The 19,729-nt window shown below is 42.8% G+C and overlaps 1 protein-coding gene across 2 annotated transcripts in view; it reads right to left on the bottom strand.

Moving 5' to 3' along the window:
• LOC126292265 (luciferin sulfotransferase-like) overlaps positions 1 to 19,729 on the bottom strand; it is a 248,781-nt gene that overhangs the window by 11,606 nt on the left and 217,446 nt on the right. For both annotated transcript variants that reach the window (XM_049986165.1, XM_049986164.1), the window contains one exon: positions 15,167 to 15,287. In XM_049986165.1, the coding sequence (XP_049842122.1) occupies positions 15,167 to 15,287 (121 nt within the window). The remainder of the gene's footprint in view (positions 1 to 15,166; positions 15,288 to 19,729) is intronic.

The following is a 19,729-nucleotide window of genomic DNA, read 5'->3' as shown; positions in this document are numbered from 1 at the left end:
TCGTACTTGTGAAACACAACTATCTCTTTACTCGCATGAAGTGTTGAGTGCTATTCACAAGGGATCTCAAAATTGATTCCATATTTCTGAATTTCCGGAAGGCTTTTGACACTGTACCGCACAAGCGGCTTATAGTGAAATAGCGTGTTTGTCCAATATCGACTTAGTTATGTGACTGGATTCGTGATTTCCTGTCAGAGAGGTCACAGTTCGTACTAACTGAAGGAAAGTAATCGACCAAAAAAGAAATGATTTCAGGCGTTCCCCAGGTAATGTTATAGGCCCTTTGCTGTTCCTTATCTACACCCCTGCTCAGAATTAAGGATAATGCTGAGACATGGTGAAACAACGCTCTGGTGGACGGTTTGCGGGTTTAAACCACCTCGGGGTATGACCATGTGGTGCATTTGACCAGCGGTCGTCGCACGATGGCGCTGGCAGAGGAATGTTGGTACGTGTCAGAGTACGGTGCAGTGAGTAAATATGCAGACGTTTTCAGACGTGCTAATAGTGACTGTGTGTTGAAAATGGTTAAAAGACCACATACTAATGACGTTATGAGGGGTAGAATACTAGGGCGACTGGAGGCTGGTCAAACACAGCAGGTCGTAGCACGGGCTCTCCGTGTGCCACAAAGTGCGATCTCAAGATTATGGCAACGATTACAGCAGACAGGAAACGTGTCCAGGCGCTCAGTACGGGACGTCCACAGTGTACAACACCACAAGAAGACCGATATCTCACCATCAGTGCCCGCAGACGGTCACGGAGTACTGCAGGCAGGCTTACTCGGGACCTTACCGCAGCCACTGGAACAGTTGTCTCCAGTCACACAGTCTACAGACGACTGAACAGACACGGGTTGTTTGCCCGGAGACCTGAAAGGTGCATTCCACTGACCCCTGGTCACTGGAGAGCCCGTAAAGCCTGGTGTCAAGAACACTGTACGTTGTCATTGGAACAGTGGTCCCAGGTTACGTTCACGGACGAGTCCAGGTGTAGTCTGAACACTCATTCTCGCCGGGTTCTCATTTGGCGTGAACCAGGAGCCATATGTTGTTGTTGTTGTTGTCTTCAGTCCTGAGACTGGTTTGATGCAGCTCTCCATGCTACTCTATCCTGTGCAAGCTGCTTCATCTCCCAGTACCTACTGCAAGCTACATCCTTCTGAATCTGCTTAGTGTACTCATCTCTCGGTCTCCCTCTACGATTTTTACCCTCCACGCTGCCCTCCAATGCTAAATTTGTGATCCCTTGATGCCTCAAAACATGTCCTACCAACCGATCCCTTCTTCTAGTCAAGTTGTGCCACAAACTTCTCTTCTCCCCAATCCTATTCAATACCTCCTCATTAGTTACGTGATCTATCCACCTTATCTTCAGTATTCTTCTGTAGCACCACATTTCGAAAGCTTCTATTCTCTTCTTGTCCAAACTAGTTATCGTCCATGTTTCACTTCCATACATGGCTACACTCCAAACAAATACTTTCAGAAATGACTCCCTGATACATAAATCTATATTCGATGTTAACAAATTTCTCTTCTTCAGAAACGCTTTCCTTGCCATTGCCAGTCTACATTTTATATCCTCTCTACTTCGACCATCATCAGTTATTTTACTTCCTAAATAGCAAAACTCCTTTACTACTTTAAGTGTCTCATTTCCTAATCTAATTCCCTCAGCATCACCCGATTTAATTTGACTACATTCCATTATCCTCGTTTTGCTTTTGTTAATGTTCATCTTATATCCTCCTTTCAAGACACTGTCCATTCCGTTCAACTGCTCTTCTAAGTCCTTTGCCGTCTCTGACAGAATTACAATGTCATCGGCGAACCTCAAAGTTTTTACTTCGGCTCCATGAATTTTAATACCTACTCCAAATTTTTCTTTTGTTTCCTTTACTGCTTGCTCAATATACAGATTGAATAACATCGGGGAGAGGCTACAACCCTGTCTCACTCCTTTCCCAACCTCTGCTTCCCTTTCATGCCCCTCGACTCTTATTACTGCCATCTGGTTTCTGTACAAATTATAAATAGCCTTTCGCTCCCTGTATTTTACCCCTGCCACCTTTAGAATTTGAAAAAGAGTATTCCAGTCAACATTGTCAAAAGCTTTCTCTAAGTCTACAAATGCTAGAAACGTAGGTTTGCCTTTTCTTAATCTTTCTTCTAAGATAAGTCGTAAGGTCAGTATTGCCTCACGTGTTCCAACATTTCGACGGAATCCAAACTGATCCTCCCCGAGGTCTGCATCTACCAGTTTTTCCATTCGTCTGTAAAGAATTCGCGTTAGTATTTTGCAGCCGTGACTTATTAAACTGATAGTTCGGTAATTTTCACATCTGTCAGCACCTGCTTTCTTTGAGATTGGAATTATTATATTCTTCTTGAAGTCTGAGGGTATTTCGCCTGTCTCATACATCTTGCTCACCAGCTGGTAGAGTTTTGTCATGACTGGCTCTCCCAAGGCCGTCAGTAGTTCTAATGGAATGTTGTCTACTCCGGGGGCCTTGTTTCGACTCAGGTCTTTCAGTGCTCTGTCAAACTCTTCACGCAGTATCGTATCTCCCATTTCGTCTTCATCTACATCCTCTTCTATTTCCATAATATTGTCCTCAAGTACATCGCCCTTGTATAAGCCTTCTATATACTTCTTCCACCTTTCTGCCTTCCCTTCTTTGCTTAGAACTGGGCTGCCATATGAGCTCTTGATATTCATACACGTGGTTCTCTTCTCTCCAAAGGTCTCTTTAATTTTCCTGTAGGCAGTATCTATCTTACCCCTAGTGAGATAAGCTTCTACATCCTTACATTTGTCCTCTAGCCATCCCTGTTTAGCCATTTTGCACTTCCTGTCGATCTCATTTTTGAGACGTTTGTATTCCTTTTTGCCTGCTTCATTTACTGCATTTTTATATTTTCTCCTTTCATCAATTAAATTCAATATTTCTTCTGTTACCCAAGGATTTCTAGCAGCCCTCGTCTTTGTACCTACTTTATCCTCTGCTGCCTTCACTACTACATCCCTCAGAGCTACCCATTCTTCTTCTACTGTATTTCTTTCCCCTATTCCTGTCAATTGTTCCCTTATGCTCTCTCTGAAACTCTGTACAACCTCTGGTTCTTTCAGTTTATCCAGGTCCCATCTCCTTAATTTCTCACATTTTTGCAGTTTCTTCAGTTTTAATCTACAGGTCATAACCAATAGATTGTGGTCAGAGTCCACGTCTGCCCCTGGAAATGTCTTACAACTTAAAACCTGGTTCCTAAATCTCTGTCTTACCATTATATAATCTATCTGATACCTTTTAGTATCTCCAGGGTTCTTCCACGTATACAACCTTCTTTCATGATTCTTAAACCAAGTGTTAGCTATGATTAAGTTGTGCTCTGTGCAAAATTCTACTAGGCGGCTTCCTCTTTCATTTCTTAGCCCCAATCCATATTCACCTACTATGTTTCCTTCTCTCCCTTTTCCTACACTCGAATTCCAGTCACCCATTACTATTAAATTTTCGTCTCCCTTCACTATCTGAATAATTTCTTTTATTTCATCGTACATTTCTTCAATTTCTTCATCATCTGCAGAGCTTGTTGGCATATAAACTTGTACTACTGTAGTAGGTGTGGGCTTCGTATCTATCTTGGCCACAATAATGCGTTCACTATGCTGTTTGTAGTAGCTTACCCGCATTCCTATTTTCCTATTCATTATTAAACCTACTCCTGCATTACCCCTATTTGATTTTGTGTTTATAACCCTGTAGTCACCTGACCAGAAGTCTTGTTCCTCCTGCCACCGAACCTCACTAATTCCCACTATATCTAACTTTAACCTATCCATTTCCCTTTTTAAATTTTCTAACCTACCTGCCCGATTAAGGGATCTGACATTCCATGCTCCGATCCGTAGAACGCCAGTTTTCTTTCTCCTGATAACGACATCCTCTTGAGTAGTCCCCGCCCGGAGATCCGAATGGGGGACTATTTTACCTCCGGAATATTTTACCCAAGAGGACGCCATTATCATTTAATCATACAGTAAAGCTGCATGTCCTCGGGAAAAATTACGGCTGTAGTTTCCCCTTGCTTTCAGCCGTTCGCAGTACCAGCACAGCAACGCCGTTTTGGTTAATGTTGCAAGGCCAGATCAGTCAGTTATCCAGACTGTTGCCCCTGCAACTACTGAAAAGGCTGCTGCCCCTCTTCAGGAACCACACGTTTGTCTGGCCTCTCAACAGATACCCCTCCGTTGTGGTTGCACCTACGGTACGGCCATCTGTATCGCTGAGGCACGCAAGCCTCCCCACCAACGGCAAGGTCCATGGTTCATGGGGGGAGCCATATACCAACCCCTTAATGTGCTTGAAAGGAACGTGTATGGAGGTCGAGGTTTGATGGTGTTGGGTGGGATTATGATTGGTGCACATACACCCCTGCATGTCTTTGACAGAAGAACTGTAACAGGTCAGGTATATCGGGACGTCCTTTTTCACCAGTGTGTCCGCCTTTTCAGGAGTGCAGTGGGTCCCACCTTCCCCCTGATGGATGATAACGCTCCGCCCCACCGAGCTGACATCGTGGAGGAGTACCTTGAAACAGAAGATATCAGGCGAATGGAGTGGCCTGCCTGTTCTCCAGACCTAAACCCCATCGAGCACGTCTGGGATGCTCTCGGTTGATGTATCGCTGCACGTCTGCAAACCCCTACGACACTTCAGGAGCTCCGACAGGCACTGGTGCAAGAATGGGAGGTTACACCCCAGCAGCTGCTCGACCACATGATCCAGAGTATGCCAACCCGTCGTGCAGCCTATGTATGTGAGCATGGTGATCATATCCCATATTGATGTCGGGGTACATGCGCAGGAACAGTGGCGTTTTGTAGCACATGTCTTTCGGGACGGTTTTATCAAGTTATCACCAATACCGTATACTTATATATATGTGTCGTGTGTGTTCCCTATGTGCTTATGCTATAAGAGCCAGTTTTGTGTAGTGCCACGTTGTGTGGCACCACATTCTGCAATTATCCTTAATTTATGAGCATGAGTGTATATAACCGATGTGGGAGACAATCTGAGCAGCTGCCTTAAATTGTTTGCAGATAATGCTGTCGTTTATCGACTAGTAAAGTCGCCAGAAGATAGAAACAAATTCCAAAACGATTTATAAAAAGACATCTGTGTGGTGCGAAAATTGCCAGTTGATCCTAAATAACGAAAAGTGTGAGGTCATCCACATGAGTACTAAAACGAATCCGTTAAACTTCGGTTACACGATAAATCAGTCAAGGTCGTAAATTCAACCAAATACCTAAGAATTGCAATTAAGAACAACTTAAACTGGAAGGAACACATACAAAATGTTGTGGGGAAGGCTACCAAAGAATGCGTTTTATTGGCGGGACACTTAGAAAATGTAACAGACCTACTAAGGAAGACTGCTTACGCTATGCTTGTCCGTCCTCTTTTAGAATACTGCTGCGCGGTGTGGGATCCTACCAGGTAGGACTAACGGAGTACATCGAAAAAGTTCAAAGAAGGACAGCACGTTTTGTATTATCGCGAAATAGGGGTGAAAGTGTCACTGAAATGATACAGGATATGGGATGGACATCATTAAAACAATGGCGTTTTTCGTCGCGGAGGAATCTTCTCACAAAATTCCAATCACCAAGTTTCATCTCCGAATGCGAAAATATTTCGTTGACGCCGACCTACATAGGGAGGAGAGATAACCATGATAGAATGAGGGTAATCAGAGCTCGTACGGAAGGATAGAGGTTTTCGTTCTTTCGGAGCGCTATACCAGATTGGAATAACTGTGAAGGAGTTTCGATGAACCCTCTGCCAGGCATTTAAATGTGATTTGCATAGTATCCATGTAGATGTAGATGTAGATGTAGAGTCACCTACCTGTGATGATGGTGAAAAAGAAGCGTATCTCAAGCTGCGCAAATGGTCAGATTATACTTATCCAGCATTTGACGATGAGAGCACGCAGTGACTTGCAACCATATTAACAGACAATTCCAAACCTTTGCGAGACTTTTCCTCGCTGATCCCGACCCCCCTCTCACCTAATGAAGAAAGGGGAAAAGTTAATCTCTCACTACATGTTCTCTGTTCATGCAAAACTGCCTCACCAGGCACAACATTTAAATTTATTACTTCATTACTACTCACTCTGTTTGCAACACACTTTTCGGTCGGTATTCACTACTACCACCGAATGTTCTTGGAAAAAGATATCATTGTTCAGGAGCCATGACGTCATAAACATGGAGATGCGTGATTACCTGCAGCGTGATGCAAGACGTTTTAATCAATTACTTGTTTACTACGAACTCAATTCGCAACACATTTAGCAGGCCGTATCCTGCAAAATTATGTCATTGAAAGGGGAAAAGTTAATCTCTTACTACATGTTCTCTGTTCATGCAAAACTGCCGCACCAGGCACGACATTTTAATTTATTACTTCATTACTACTCACTCTGTTTGCAACACACTTTTCGGTCGGTATTCACTACTACCACCGAATGTTCTTGGAAAAAGATATCATTGTTCAGGAGCCATGACGTCATAAACATGGAGATGCGTGATTACCTGCAGCGTGATGCAAGACGTTTTAATCAATTACTTGTTTACTACGAACTCAATTCGCAACACATTTAGCAGGCCGTATCCTGCAAAATTATGTCATTGAAAGGGGAAAAGTTAATCTCTTACTACATGTTCTCTGTTCATGCAAAACTGCCGCACCAGGCACGACATTTTAATTTATTACTTCATTACTACTCACTCTGTTTGCAACACACTTTTCGGTCGGTATTCACTACTACCACCGAATGTTCTTGGAAAAAGATATCATTGTTCAGGAGCCATGACGTCATAAACATGGAGATGCGTGATTACCTGCAGCGTGATGCAAGACGTTTTAATCAATTACTTGTTTACTACGAACTCAATTCGCAACACATTTAGCAGGCCGTATCCTGCAAAATTATGTCATTGAAAGGGGAAAAGTTAATCTCTTACTACATGTTCTCTGTTCATGCAAAACTGCCTCACCAGGCACGACATTTAAATTTATTACTTCATTACTACTCACTCTGTTTGCAACACACTTTTCGGTCGGTATTCACTACTACCACCGAATGTTCTTGGAAAAAGATATCATTGTTCAGGAGCCATGACGTCATAAACATGGAGATGCGTGATTACCTGCAGCGTGATGCAAGACGTTTTAATCAATTACTTGTTTACTACGAACTCAATTCGCAACACATTTAGCAGGCCGTATCCTGCAAAATTATGTCATTGAAAGGGGAAAAGTTAATCTCTTACTACATGTTCTCTGTTCATGCAAAACTGCCTCACCAGGCACGACATTTAAATTTATTACTTCATTACTACTCACTCTGTTTGCAACACACTTTTCGGTCGGTATTCACTACTACCACCGAATGTTCTTGGAAAAAGATATCATTGTTCAGGAGCCATGACGTCATAAACATGGAGATGCGTGATTACCTGCAGCGTGATGCAAGACGTTTTAATCAATTACTTGTTTACTACGAACTCAATTCGCAACACATTTAGCAGGCCGTATCCTGCAAAATTATGTCATTGAAAGGGGAAAAGTTAATCTCTTACTACATGTTCTCTGTTCATGCAAAACTGCCTCACCAGGCACGACATTTAAATTTATTACTTCATTACTACTCACTCTGTTTGCAACACACTTTTCGGTCGGTATTCACTACTACCACCGAATGTTCTTGGAAAAAGATATCATTGTTCAGGAGCCATGACGTCATAAACATGGAGATGCGTGATTACCTGCAGCGTGATGCAAGACGTTTTAATCAATTACTTGTTTACTACGAACTCAATTCGCAACACATTTAGCAGGCCGTATCCTGCAAAATTATGTCATTGAAAGGGGAAAAGTTAATCTCTTACTACATGTTCTCTGTTCATGCAAAACTGCCTCACCAGGCACGACATTTAAATTTATTACTTCATTACTACTCACTCTGTTTGCAACACACTTTTCGGTCGGTATTCACTACTACCACCGAATGTTCTTGGAAAAAGATATCATTGTTCAGGAGCCATGACGTCATAAACATGGAGATGCGTGATTACCTGCAGCGTGATGCAAGACGTTTTAATCAATTACTTGTTTACTACGAACTCAATTCGCAACACATTTAGCAGGCCGTATCCTGCAAAATTATGTCATTGAAAGGGGAAAAGTTAATCTCTTACTACATGTTCTCTGTTCATGCAAAACTGCCTCACCAGGCACGACATTTTAATTTATTACTTCATTACTACTCACTCTGTTTGCAACACACTTTTCGGTCGGTATTCACTACTACCACCGAATGTTCTTGGAAAAAGATATCATTGTTCAGGAGCCATGACGTCATAAACATGGAGATGCGTGATTACCTGCAGCGTGATGCAAGACGTTTTAATCAATTACTTGTTTACTACGAACTCAATTCGCAACACATTTAGCAGGCCGTATCCTGCAAAATTATGTCATTGAAAGGGGAAAAGTTAATCTCTTACTACATGTTCTCTGTTCATGCAAAACTGCCGCACCAGGCACGACATTTTAATTTATTACTTCATTACTACTCACTCTGTTTGCAACACACTTTTCGGTCGGTATTCACTACTACCACCGAATGTTCTTGGAAAAAGATATCATTGTTCAGGAGCCATGACGTCATAAACATGGAGATGCGTGATTACCTGCAGCGTGATGCAAGACGTTTTAATCAATTACTTGTTTACTACGAACTCAATTCGCAACACATTTAGCAGGCCGTATCCTGCAAAATTATGTCATTGAAAGGGGAAAAGTTAATCTCTTACTACATGTTCTCTGTTCATGCAAAACTGCCGCACCAGGCACGACATTTTAATTTATTACTTCATTACTACTCACTCTGTTTGCAACACACTTTTCGGTCGGTATTCACTACTACCACCGAATGTTCTTGGAAAAAGATATCATTGTTCAGGAGCCATGACGTCATAAACATGGAGATGCGTGATTACCTGCAGCGTGATGCAAGACGTTTTAATCAATTACTTGTTTACTACGAACTCAATTCGCAACACATTTAGCAGGCCGTATCCTGCAAAATTATGTCATTGAAAGGGGAAAAGTTAATCTCTTACTACATGTTCTCTGTTCATGCAAAACTGCCGCACCAGGCACGACATTTTAATTTATTACTTTATTACTACTCACTCTGTTTGCAACACACTTTTCGGTCGGTATTCACTACTACCACCGAATGTTCTTGGAAAAAGATATCATTGTTCAGGAGCCATGACGTCATAAACATGGAGATGCGTGATTACCTGCAGCGTGATGCAAGACGTTTTAATCAATTACTTGTTTCCTACGAACTCAATTCGCAACACATTTAGCAGGCCGTATCCTGCAAAATTATGTCATTGAAAGGGGAAAAGTTAATCTCTTACTACATGTTCTCTGTTCATGCAAAACTGCCGCACCAGGCACGACATTTTAATTTATTACTTCATTACTACTCACTCTGTTTGCAACACACTTTTCGGTCGGTATTCACTACTACCACCGAATGTTCTTGGAAAAAGATATCATTGTTCAGGAGCCATGACGTCATAAACATGGAGATGCGTGATTACCTGCAGCGTGATGCAAGACGTTTTAATCAATTACTTGTTTACTACGAACTCAATTCGCAACACATTTAGCAGGCCGTATCCTGCAAAATTATGTCATTGAAAGGGGAAAAGTTAATCTCTTACTACCTGTTCTCTGTTCATGCAAAACTGCCGCACCAGGCACGACATTTTAATTTATTACTTCATTACTACTCACTCTGTTTGCAACACACTTTTCGGTCGGTATTCACTACTACCACCGAATGTTCTTGGAAAAAGATATCATTGTTCAGGAGCCATGACGTCATAAACATGGAGATGCGTGATTACCTGCAGCGTGATGCAAGACGTTTTAATCAATTACTTGTTTACTACGAACTCAATTCGCAACACATTTAGCAGGCCGTATCCTGCAAAATTATGTCATTGAAAGGGGAAAAGTTAATCTCTTACTACATGTTCTCTGTTCATGCAAAACTGCCGCACCAGGCACGACATTTTAATTTATTACTTCATTACTACTCACTCTGTTTGCAACACACTTTTCGGTCGGTATTCACTACTACCACCGAATGTTCTTGGAAAAAGATATCATTGTTCAGGAGCCATGACGTCATAAACATGGAGATGCGTGATTACCTGCAGCGTGATGCAAGACGTTTTAATCAATTACTTGTTTACTACGAACTCAATTCGCAACACATTTAGCAGGCCGTATCCTGCAAAATTATGTCATTGAAAGGGGAAAAGTTAATCTCTTACTACCTGTTCTCTGTTCATGCAAAACTGCCTCACCAGGCACGACATTTAAATTTATTACTTCATTACTACTCACTCTGTTTGCAACACACTTTTCGGTCGGTATTCACTACTACCACCGAATGTTCTTGGAAAAAGATATCATTGTTCAGGAGCCATGACGTCATAAACATGGAGATGCGTGATTACCTGCAGCGTGATGCAAGACGTTTTAATCAATTACTTGTTTACTACGAACTCAATTCGCAACACATTTAGTAGGCCGTATCCTGCAAAATTATGTCATTGTACGCCACGTAGTTCAGAATATATGACGGTCATAAATAGTGAGTTGCGTGAAAACGAACTGCAGGGCGATGTACCCACGAGACAAGATGATATAGGTGTACAAAAATGTGTGAAACATGTTAAATGTTTGTATAATGAATGTGGCATGTGGGTTCACAAGCGAATCAACAGGTAAAATGCTCCTGCCACACCCCTGTATCGATATCAACCAAATTTGGAACAGGTATTACTTACTATTTGGAAAGAAAAAAATTTTGGATATTTGTCGTAAGGTCTGATGGGACCAAACTGCTGAGGTCATCGGTCCCTAAGCCTACGCACTACTTAATCTAGTTTAAACTAACTTATACTAAGGACAACACACGCACCCATGCCCGAGGGAGGACTCGAACCTCCGACGGGGGGAGCCGCGCGACCGCGACAAGGCGTCTAAGATCGTGCGGCTACCCCGCGCGACCTGGAAAGAAAAACTTTAGTGGTTAGATACAGAAACATCCTATTTTTTTGGGGGGGGGGGGGTGATAACGTGGAGAGAGACGGGGCAGGACGGCAAGGACTTAGAGGCGGCAGATGAAGATGGGCAGACCGAGGAAATGGAAGAGGAGGAGATGAACAGAAATAGGTTGAAGAAGGAGATGGACACACAAAGAGATGGTAGACTAGGAGATGGGACGAGGAGATGGACAAAGAGGAAGGAGCAGATGGACAGAGAAAGCGTGGAGAGCAGATGGACAGAGAGATTAGGAAGGAGCAGATGGACAGAGAGAGCGGCAGGAGAAGATGGACAGAGAGTATGGAGTGAGAGAAGAGAGGGAAGAGATGGACAGAGACGTGTGGAGGATGAGGTAAACAGAGAGAGGGGGAAGAAGGAGAATAACTAATAGAAGACTGGAATCAATACATACCTGAGCAACATCAGGTTGTCAGCTAGTTTTGTCTAGAAACAGGATTGCTTACAAAAAACTCGTGCTATACATCCTAGAACATAGCTCAGATGTGTGGGATCCCTCCCAGATAGATGTAGTGAAGCATGCTGAACGTAAAAGGGCAAGTCAAATGAAAACGACACATGGAAAAAAGTAAGTAAACTGTTTATTATTTCGAACGTAGTCGCCATAAGTGTTAATAGATTTATCCCACTGTTAGACAAGACAGTCAGTGTTTTCATGGAAAAATGTTTGCGCTCCTCTGCGGAACCATCATTGTACGCAGGCGTGCACATCTTCGTCCGAACCAAATCTACGGCTACGAATGTCTTTCTGCAGGACTACAAAAATGTAGAAATGGCATGAGGAGAGATCGGGACTCTATGGACGTTCATGGCCCACCCACGTGTCGTCAAGATTGTTTCGACTACGCTCCAGAAGGTTCGCTGGGAAGCCATTACGGTACAGTCCTGATTTCTCCCCATGCCATTTCCACATATTTGGAGGCTTGAAGAAAGACATTCGTGGCCGCTGATTTGCTTCGGATGAAAGTTTTCCTATGAAGCCTTAGATTGTGTTGTTTCACATTGGGATAAATGTCTTACCACTCACGTAAGGACCGCAAAGACAAGAACAGCATTATTAAAGGTCGCAGTCAATCACTTATACACTCAGCCTGACCCTGCTCTAATCCGTCTCGTGAATTAATGGCAAGGGCTCATGAGTCTGTCAGCCACGATGCGATTTTTCAGGCGGTACCTACATCCCACTAGGTGAATAATGAACTGTTATCCAAGTCTCGCCTCAGGGACACGCCTTCGCAAACATTTCTAAAACGTTCTCACACTTGCACATTTGATTTACTGTGCATGCAGCCCATATGGAGTATGCACGTTCGTCCAGGGGGTGAATAAGAGTCATATGGCCGCACTTGTTTAATCACCATCACCATCGTCATCATTTAAGGAGTCATTTTTCTTGAGCTCTATATGTGAACCGACTGGGAGGAAATCCTAATACTTAGAACAATATGGATGAAAGTATAGACGTAGCCGTACGAGAAGTAATGGGTTGTTGCGACAGCATACTTACCTAAAATTTTCCAAAACGCCGCACGTGAAAACGGGATTTTCCGGTGCTCTTACCTCGGATTCTACTATCGATAAACAGGTAGGGTCGAACGTTAATGGATAGCCCTTCGACTAGGTGCCATTTACGTGCCCAACAGATGGATCGTCTTAGCGTCACTATCCTGCAGTACAGAGTCAGAGTGTGAATATTTGATGTGATGTACCGTGGGCTTGATGGGACTTATGAAGGTGTCATTAGTTCGTGGGAACTTCCTCGGAAAACCTCATAAAAGAGTGTTATACCATATTTTCGCCATCACCAGTGGACCAAAACCCAACCCAGGATTCCAAAGTAGATATACACACCAGAGGGCTGAAATTTTTACGATATATTCTTAAGATCCAGACTCGAGCAACCTTGAAATTTTTCTCTATATCCTTATCCGTTTCTGAGATACAGATATTGAAATTTATCCTAGTTCGTGAAATTCGGTATGAGGTGAAATCTAAATAATAAATAACAGCAGTACGTAGGTCAAATTTTAACGGTATATCATCTGGGGATCTGTATCATTTTCAAAAATCTTTAGCCGTTATCGAGAAACGCACACAAAGCGGTTCCCGAGACGGCTATGCACAGAAAATTGCTGCAATTTTTACAACGAATTCCTAATATCCTGATCTCGAACAGTCTTGAACATTTTCTTTGTACTTTTATCAGTTTCCTAAATAAAGAGGTTCAAAATTACTCTTCTTATGCTCGTAAAATACGAGCATAAATACCGGTATGAAGCGAAAATATAGTTTATAAAGTGACGTTATACGGGGAAATATGCTGTAAAGTGTCCCCGTTATCATCTGGGAACTCCATGTTGTTGTAGTGAGGCAACGCGTCTGATGTGTAAAACTAATTTTGTGTTATATCAGTTTTACATGAGTAAACTATATGAATTTTACTGGCCAATACATCTTTTTTATATGAGTAAATAGTAAATGTCGTGTGAATAGGGCCTCCCGTCGGCTGCAAGTCTTTCGATTAGACGGAACTTCGGCGACTTGCGCGTCGATGGGGATGATGATGAGGGCAACACAACACCCAGCCGGGAATCGAACCCTGGCCCTTAGGACTGACATTCTGTGGCGCTGACCATTCAGCAACCGGGGGCGGACTTTTATATGAGTTACATGACCTGCTGCAGCAGGGGAAAGAAGAGAACCAGCGGAAAAATGCTCCTGTTAGACCACAAAAATGCGAATATATTCCTGTTTGAATAGTGGGGTACCAGCTGCCTCATTCTACATTCATCAGCTCCTTTAAGAATTGCCCCGAAAATTTTGGCAGGCGAACATATTCGCACTTTTATATGTTGAGAGAGAAGAAGACGGTGGCAGTGGAAAAGAGAGGTAAAAGTTACAAACAGTCGAAGATAACAGACAGTGGATGTGTTATAGAAAGAACGAAGGAGACAATGACAGTATGAAAGAAAGAGAGGGACGCAGTGGCAGAGGAACATAGTTGACAATGACGGAACAGTGCTAGGAAAAGAGTGAAGGAGACAGTGCCAGCGGGGGAGGACTATAGAGAATGAGAAAGTTGAAGTGAATGAGAGCCAGTGTTAATGAGAGACAGAGTATATGACGATGACAATGAGGAACAGAGAGGTAATGATAGTGACAACAGCAGTAGGAAGGAAGGAATGAGATATTAGCAATAAGAGAGAGTAAGAAGAAGATAGTGGAGCTGAGAGGAGACCGTAGCAGTACGACAGAACGAAGGGGACTGTGCCTGTAATGCAGGAGACAATGACGAAGAGACTCAAAGGGATAATGAGAATGAACTGGGCTGAAGGAGTGAAAGAGAAAGGGCAACTGGGAGTGGACCGGTATGAGCGAACTACAGGGATGGACTAGTGGGTGTGAATAATGGGAGCGTGTGGGAGTTTGAGGGGAGTTGCATGTTAAAAAAAAGCGCAAATACGTTGTCATTCCAAAATTTTCGACAAACTGTTAAAGGTTTTAAGGAAGGCAGAATCAGGCGCTGGTACCAAAGTTTTCAGTCAGACTCTTTTAAATAAATAATAAAATATTAGCATATTTTTCTCCGATGGGAACATTTTAGCGGTGGTAGTAACGTTTAGGGTACAAATCTCAAGCTGCTGTGCACGTCACAGAGTTTCTGTGATAGCAGATTAAGAAATCTGTTCTCTCCGGTACGTACATTCCCATGCTGCTCTCACGAATTAATAGACTGTAAGACCATATGCGTGTTTTCTCATGTGGATCTGTGTGTTGGCTGACTGTATGTCGGAAACAACGCTCGGCAGTAGTTTTGTAATTCTCAGGTCTCACCACCAGGGCCAAATTACTTTTGAAGAACTAATTACGTCTCCAAGCGTCCATATACAACTAAAGATTCCGTGCAACAGATTTGCTTACGTATGTTCTCGATGAAGTATTCGCCAAACTCATCTAACGTCATCGTGACGTCGCTGTAGAGATTGTGATGATGGTAGTAGGACACGATGACATCCTTCACGTTCCTCACCACATAGATGATCTGGAACAAAAGAGGGACGCAAGTGGTCGCAGCATAGAGGTTCACTTAATCGCATATGACATTTAGAAATATTGTCAGTGGATGATTAACATGTTGCACTATTATACAGTAAAAGAAGTCAGTTATATGTGTAAAGAAATGTAAAAGTTATTTTATTTCGAAAGTTTTAAAAGTATGTCTGTACTATACAAATCTACGGACATTATAAAAATGTATGCGTGTATTGCATGCACTCGTATATTCCACATCTGCTCCTAAACCACTGGACCTATTTCATCCAAACTTGGTACATGTTCCACTTACATCTGGAAAAATCGCTTTTGGGGTGAAAACCACGTGCCTATCAAAGGGATGGGTGTGAAAAATATATGTATCCTATGACGCGCAAATATTCAGGCTTTATTCATCCAGTATTTGAGAGTGGGAACATAAAGTGATTTGGAACAGACTTTATACGTAATATCAATCCCCTACAAAAAAAATTTCCCGCTGACAATCACCACAAAGTGATGAAAGAGAAAAGGTTTCTTCCTTACTATATTTCTGATCTTCATGTAGTAAAACTGACACATCAGGCATGACGTTTTAATTTACTATTTCTTAAAACTAATTCTGTTTGTAACACATCACTGAATGTGCCTGTGTAACTATATGATTTTTCGACCTATAGTTCAGGAGATCATAGGCACTAAGATGCGTGAAAAACTGCTGCATCATGCATGATGTTTAGATTTATTACTTTTCTGCTATTAAGTCTATTCGCAGCATACTTTGCTTACAGTATCCACACATTATGCCCGCCTGGCTAGCCACGCGGTCCAACGCGCTGATTCCCGAGTGGGAAAGTATGCCGGTCCCTGGCACGAATCCGCCTGGCGGATTTGTGTTGAGGTCCGGTGTGCCGGCCATCCTGTGGATGGTTTTTAAGGCGGTTTTCCATCTGCCTCGGCGAATGCGGGCTGGTTCCCCCTATTCCACCTCAGTTGCACTATGTCGGCGATTGCTGGGCAAACACTGTCTCCACATACACATACACCATAATTACTCTACCCCCCAAACAAATGGGGTTACATTATTCTGGTATGCGACGTTCTCGTGGGGGGTGGGGGGTCCACTGGGGTGCCAAACCGCACAATAATCCCGGGTTCGGTATGGGGCGGCGGTGGGGTGCTTGGATTGCTGTGGCCTGTTGTGGGGTTGTGAAATACTGAGGACTACGGCAGGACGAAACCTCTTGGTCGTTTCTAGGTCCCCGTTTCAATACGCAATACACACATTCCACTGAATGTACCTACAAAATTATATTATTGTACAACACATAGTTAAGTAGATACGGCGTCATAAACACTGAAATGAGTGAAAAACTTCCACATAATGCATGAAGTTTAAATTTATTCTCTAGTCGCAACACAGATCGCAGATAGTATCCACATACAACGCTGAATGTATCTACAAAATTATAACATTGTATGGCATCTAGTTCATGAGATATGACGCCATAAACATTGAGCTGCGTAAAAGCAGAATTATATGGTGAAATTCGCTACAGATTCAGGTGAAATGTGTGAAATTGATTAAATAAATATGTGTGAAATATGTGCGACGTGTACACATGCCTGCAAAGACGAGAGTAAAAAATTCCTCCTAAACCTCTGGACCAATTTCAACCAAACTTGGTACAACTATTACTTAGTATCTGGAAACCAATAGTGTACTGTGGAGGTAAAAACCAGAAGCCTCCTATTGTGGTGAGGGTGGTAACGTGGAGAGAGAAGGGGGAGGAAGAGATGGACGGATAGAGAGGGAAAGAACATCGATACCTCTCCTCTGTGCAGCACTACCTGAAGAATGGGCTGCCATTTCCAAAGAAACCTTCCAGCGCCTGATTGAAAGTATGTCTACGAGACTGGAAGCTCCCATCAAGGCTAAGGGTGGTCCAACACCAGATTGAATTCCAAAATTACCGACAGAGAGCGCCACGAACTTGTAAGTCATTTTCAGCCAGGTGTCCGGATACTTTTGATCACATAGTGTAGAAGGGCAGAAAGAGATTGCCAAGGAATGAGGGGGGAGGAAGTTGATAGAGAGAGGTGGGGAAGAAAATAGACCGAGAGGAGGACGCAGGAGATAGGCAGAGTCAGGGAAGTAGGAGCTAGACTAATAGAATTGGAATAAATACATACCCAAGCAACGCCTATTCATGTTATCGTTATCTAAAACCGTTTACAGATTCGCTATGATGATAATACATTACTGGACATTAAAATTGCTACACTACCAAGATGACGTGCTACAGACGCGAAATTTAACGAAAGAAAGCAGATGCTGTGATACGCAAATGATTAGCTTTTCAGAGCATTCACACAAGGTTGGCGCCGGTGGCGACACCTACAACGTGCTGACATGAGGAAAGTTTCCAAGAGATTTCACATACACAAACAGCAGTTGACTGGCGTTGCCTGGTGAAACGTTGTTGTGATGCCTCGTGTAAGGAGGAGAAATGCGTACCATCCCGTTTCCGACTAAGATAAAGATCGGATTGTAGCCTATCGCGATTGCGGTTTATCGTACCGAGACATTGCTGCTCGCGTTGGTCGAGATCCAATGACTGTTAGCAGAATATGGAATCGGTGGGTTCAGGAGGGTAATACGGAACGTCGTGCTGGATCCCAACGGCCTCGTGTCACTAGCAGTCGAGATGATAGGCATCTTATCCACGTGGCTGTAACGGATGGTGCAGCCTCGTCTCGATCCCTGAATCAACAGACGGGGACTTTTGCAAGACAACAACCATCTGCACGAGCAGTTCGACGACGTTTGCAGCAGTATGGACTATCAGCTCGAAGACCGTGGTCTGCGGTTACCGTTGACGCTGCATCACAGACAGGAGCGCCTGCCATGGTGTACTCAACGACGACCTGGGTGCACGAAAGGCAAAACGTCGTTTTTTCGGATGAATCCAGCATCTGTTTACAGCACCATGATGGTCGCATCCGTGTTTGACGACATCGCGGTGAACTCACATTAGAAGCGTGTATTCGTCATCACCATACTGGCGTATCACCTGGCGTGATGGTATGGGGTGCCATTGGTTACACGTCTCAGTCACCTCTTGTTCGCATTGACGGAATTTTGAATAGTGGACGTTACATTTCAGATGTGTTACGACCCGTGGCTCTACCTTTCATTCGATCCCTGTGAAACCCTACATTTCAGGAGGATAACGCATGACCGCATGTTGCAGGTCCTGTACAGGCCTTTCTGGATATGGAAAATGTTCAACTGCTGCCCTGGCCAGCACATTCTCCAGATCTTTCACCAATTGAAAACGTCTGGTCAGTGGTGGCCGAGCAGCTGGTTCGTCACAATACGCCAGTCACTACTCTTAATGAACTGTGGTATCGTGTTGAAGCTGCATGGGCAGCTGTACCTGTACACGCCATCCAAGCTCTGTTTGATTCAATGCCCAGGTGTATATCAACGCCGTTATTACGGCCAGAGGTGGTTGTTCTGGGTGCTGATTTCTCAGGATCTATGCACCCAAATTGCGTGAAAATGCAATCACATGTCAGTTGTAGTATAATATATTTGTCCAACGAATACCCGTTTATCATATGCATTTTTTCTTGGTGTAGCAATTTTAATGGGCGGTAGTATAATTAATATTAGTTTTAATTTCACCATTGGAAGGAAGAGAAATGAATAAATTCTTGGAGAACATAAATGCTTATATAAGGTGTTTTAAAAATGTGTGACATATTCTTTCAGGAAGGCAGAAAGACTGGTGTGGCACTGTTAGCTGGGAGAATCGAGGTGTAGTTGCTGCCAGCTACTGCCAGTGGTTTTTTCCATTTCGTGCACAGTGTCACCTGTTGGGAAGCTAGTACGATCTTCCGTTAACCACGCTGTGACATTAGAAATGCGCTCTATATTTGGTCGGCGCCGCCAGATGGTTGTGATAGCGAGAGCAAGTGTCCCCTCATGTCTTCTGGGCGCAACAGTGCTACGTGGCGCCGTTTTCGTTACAAAATCCTTCGGAAGCGATAGTTTTTATCGTAACTTGTGACTGTGTAGTTGAATACGCAAAGAGAAACGATAAATTTAGAAAAAAAAGACAATAAAAAGAGTTGTAGTATGTTTTTGAAGTATTTTATGAGTGTCAGGAAAGAAAAATACAAAGTCAAAATTCGGCTGAAACCTGAAATTTTCCATCCAGTATGCTTCCATTAGGTGTGAGTATGGAAATCCAAGAACGAAGCGCTCGAATTAGGGGTATGAGACAAGGATGCAAGCTTTCACTCCTTCTCTTCAACCTACACATCGAAGAAGAAATGGTGAATTTAAAAGACAAGTTAGGGATGGGAGTAAAATTCAGGGTGAAAGGATACCAATGATGAGGTTATCTGGTGGCATTGCAATCCTTAGTAAAAGTGATGAAAAGT

The sequence above is a fragment of the Schistocerca gregaria genome, chromosome 9 (assembly GCF_023897955.1).
Source record: "Schistocerca gregaria isolate iqSchGreg1 chromosome 9, iqSchGreg1.2, whole genome shotgun sequence".
Taxonomy (NCBI): Eukaryota; Metazoa; Arthropoda; class Insecta; order Orthoptera; family Acrididae; genus Schistocerca; species Schistocerca gregaria.
Note: the sequence above shows the minus strand (reverse complement) of the source record. Positions and strands in the feature narration are given on the sequence as shown.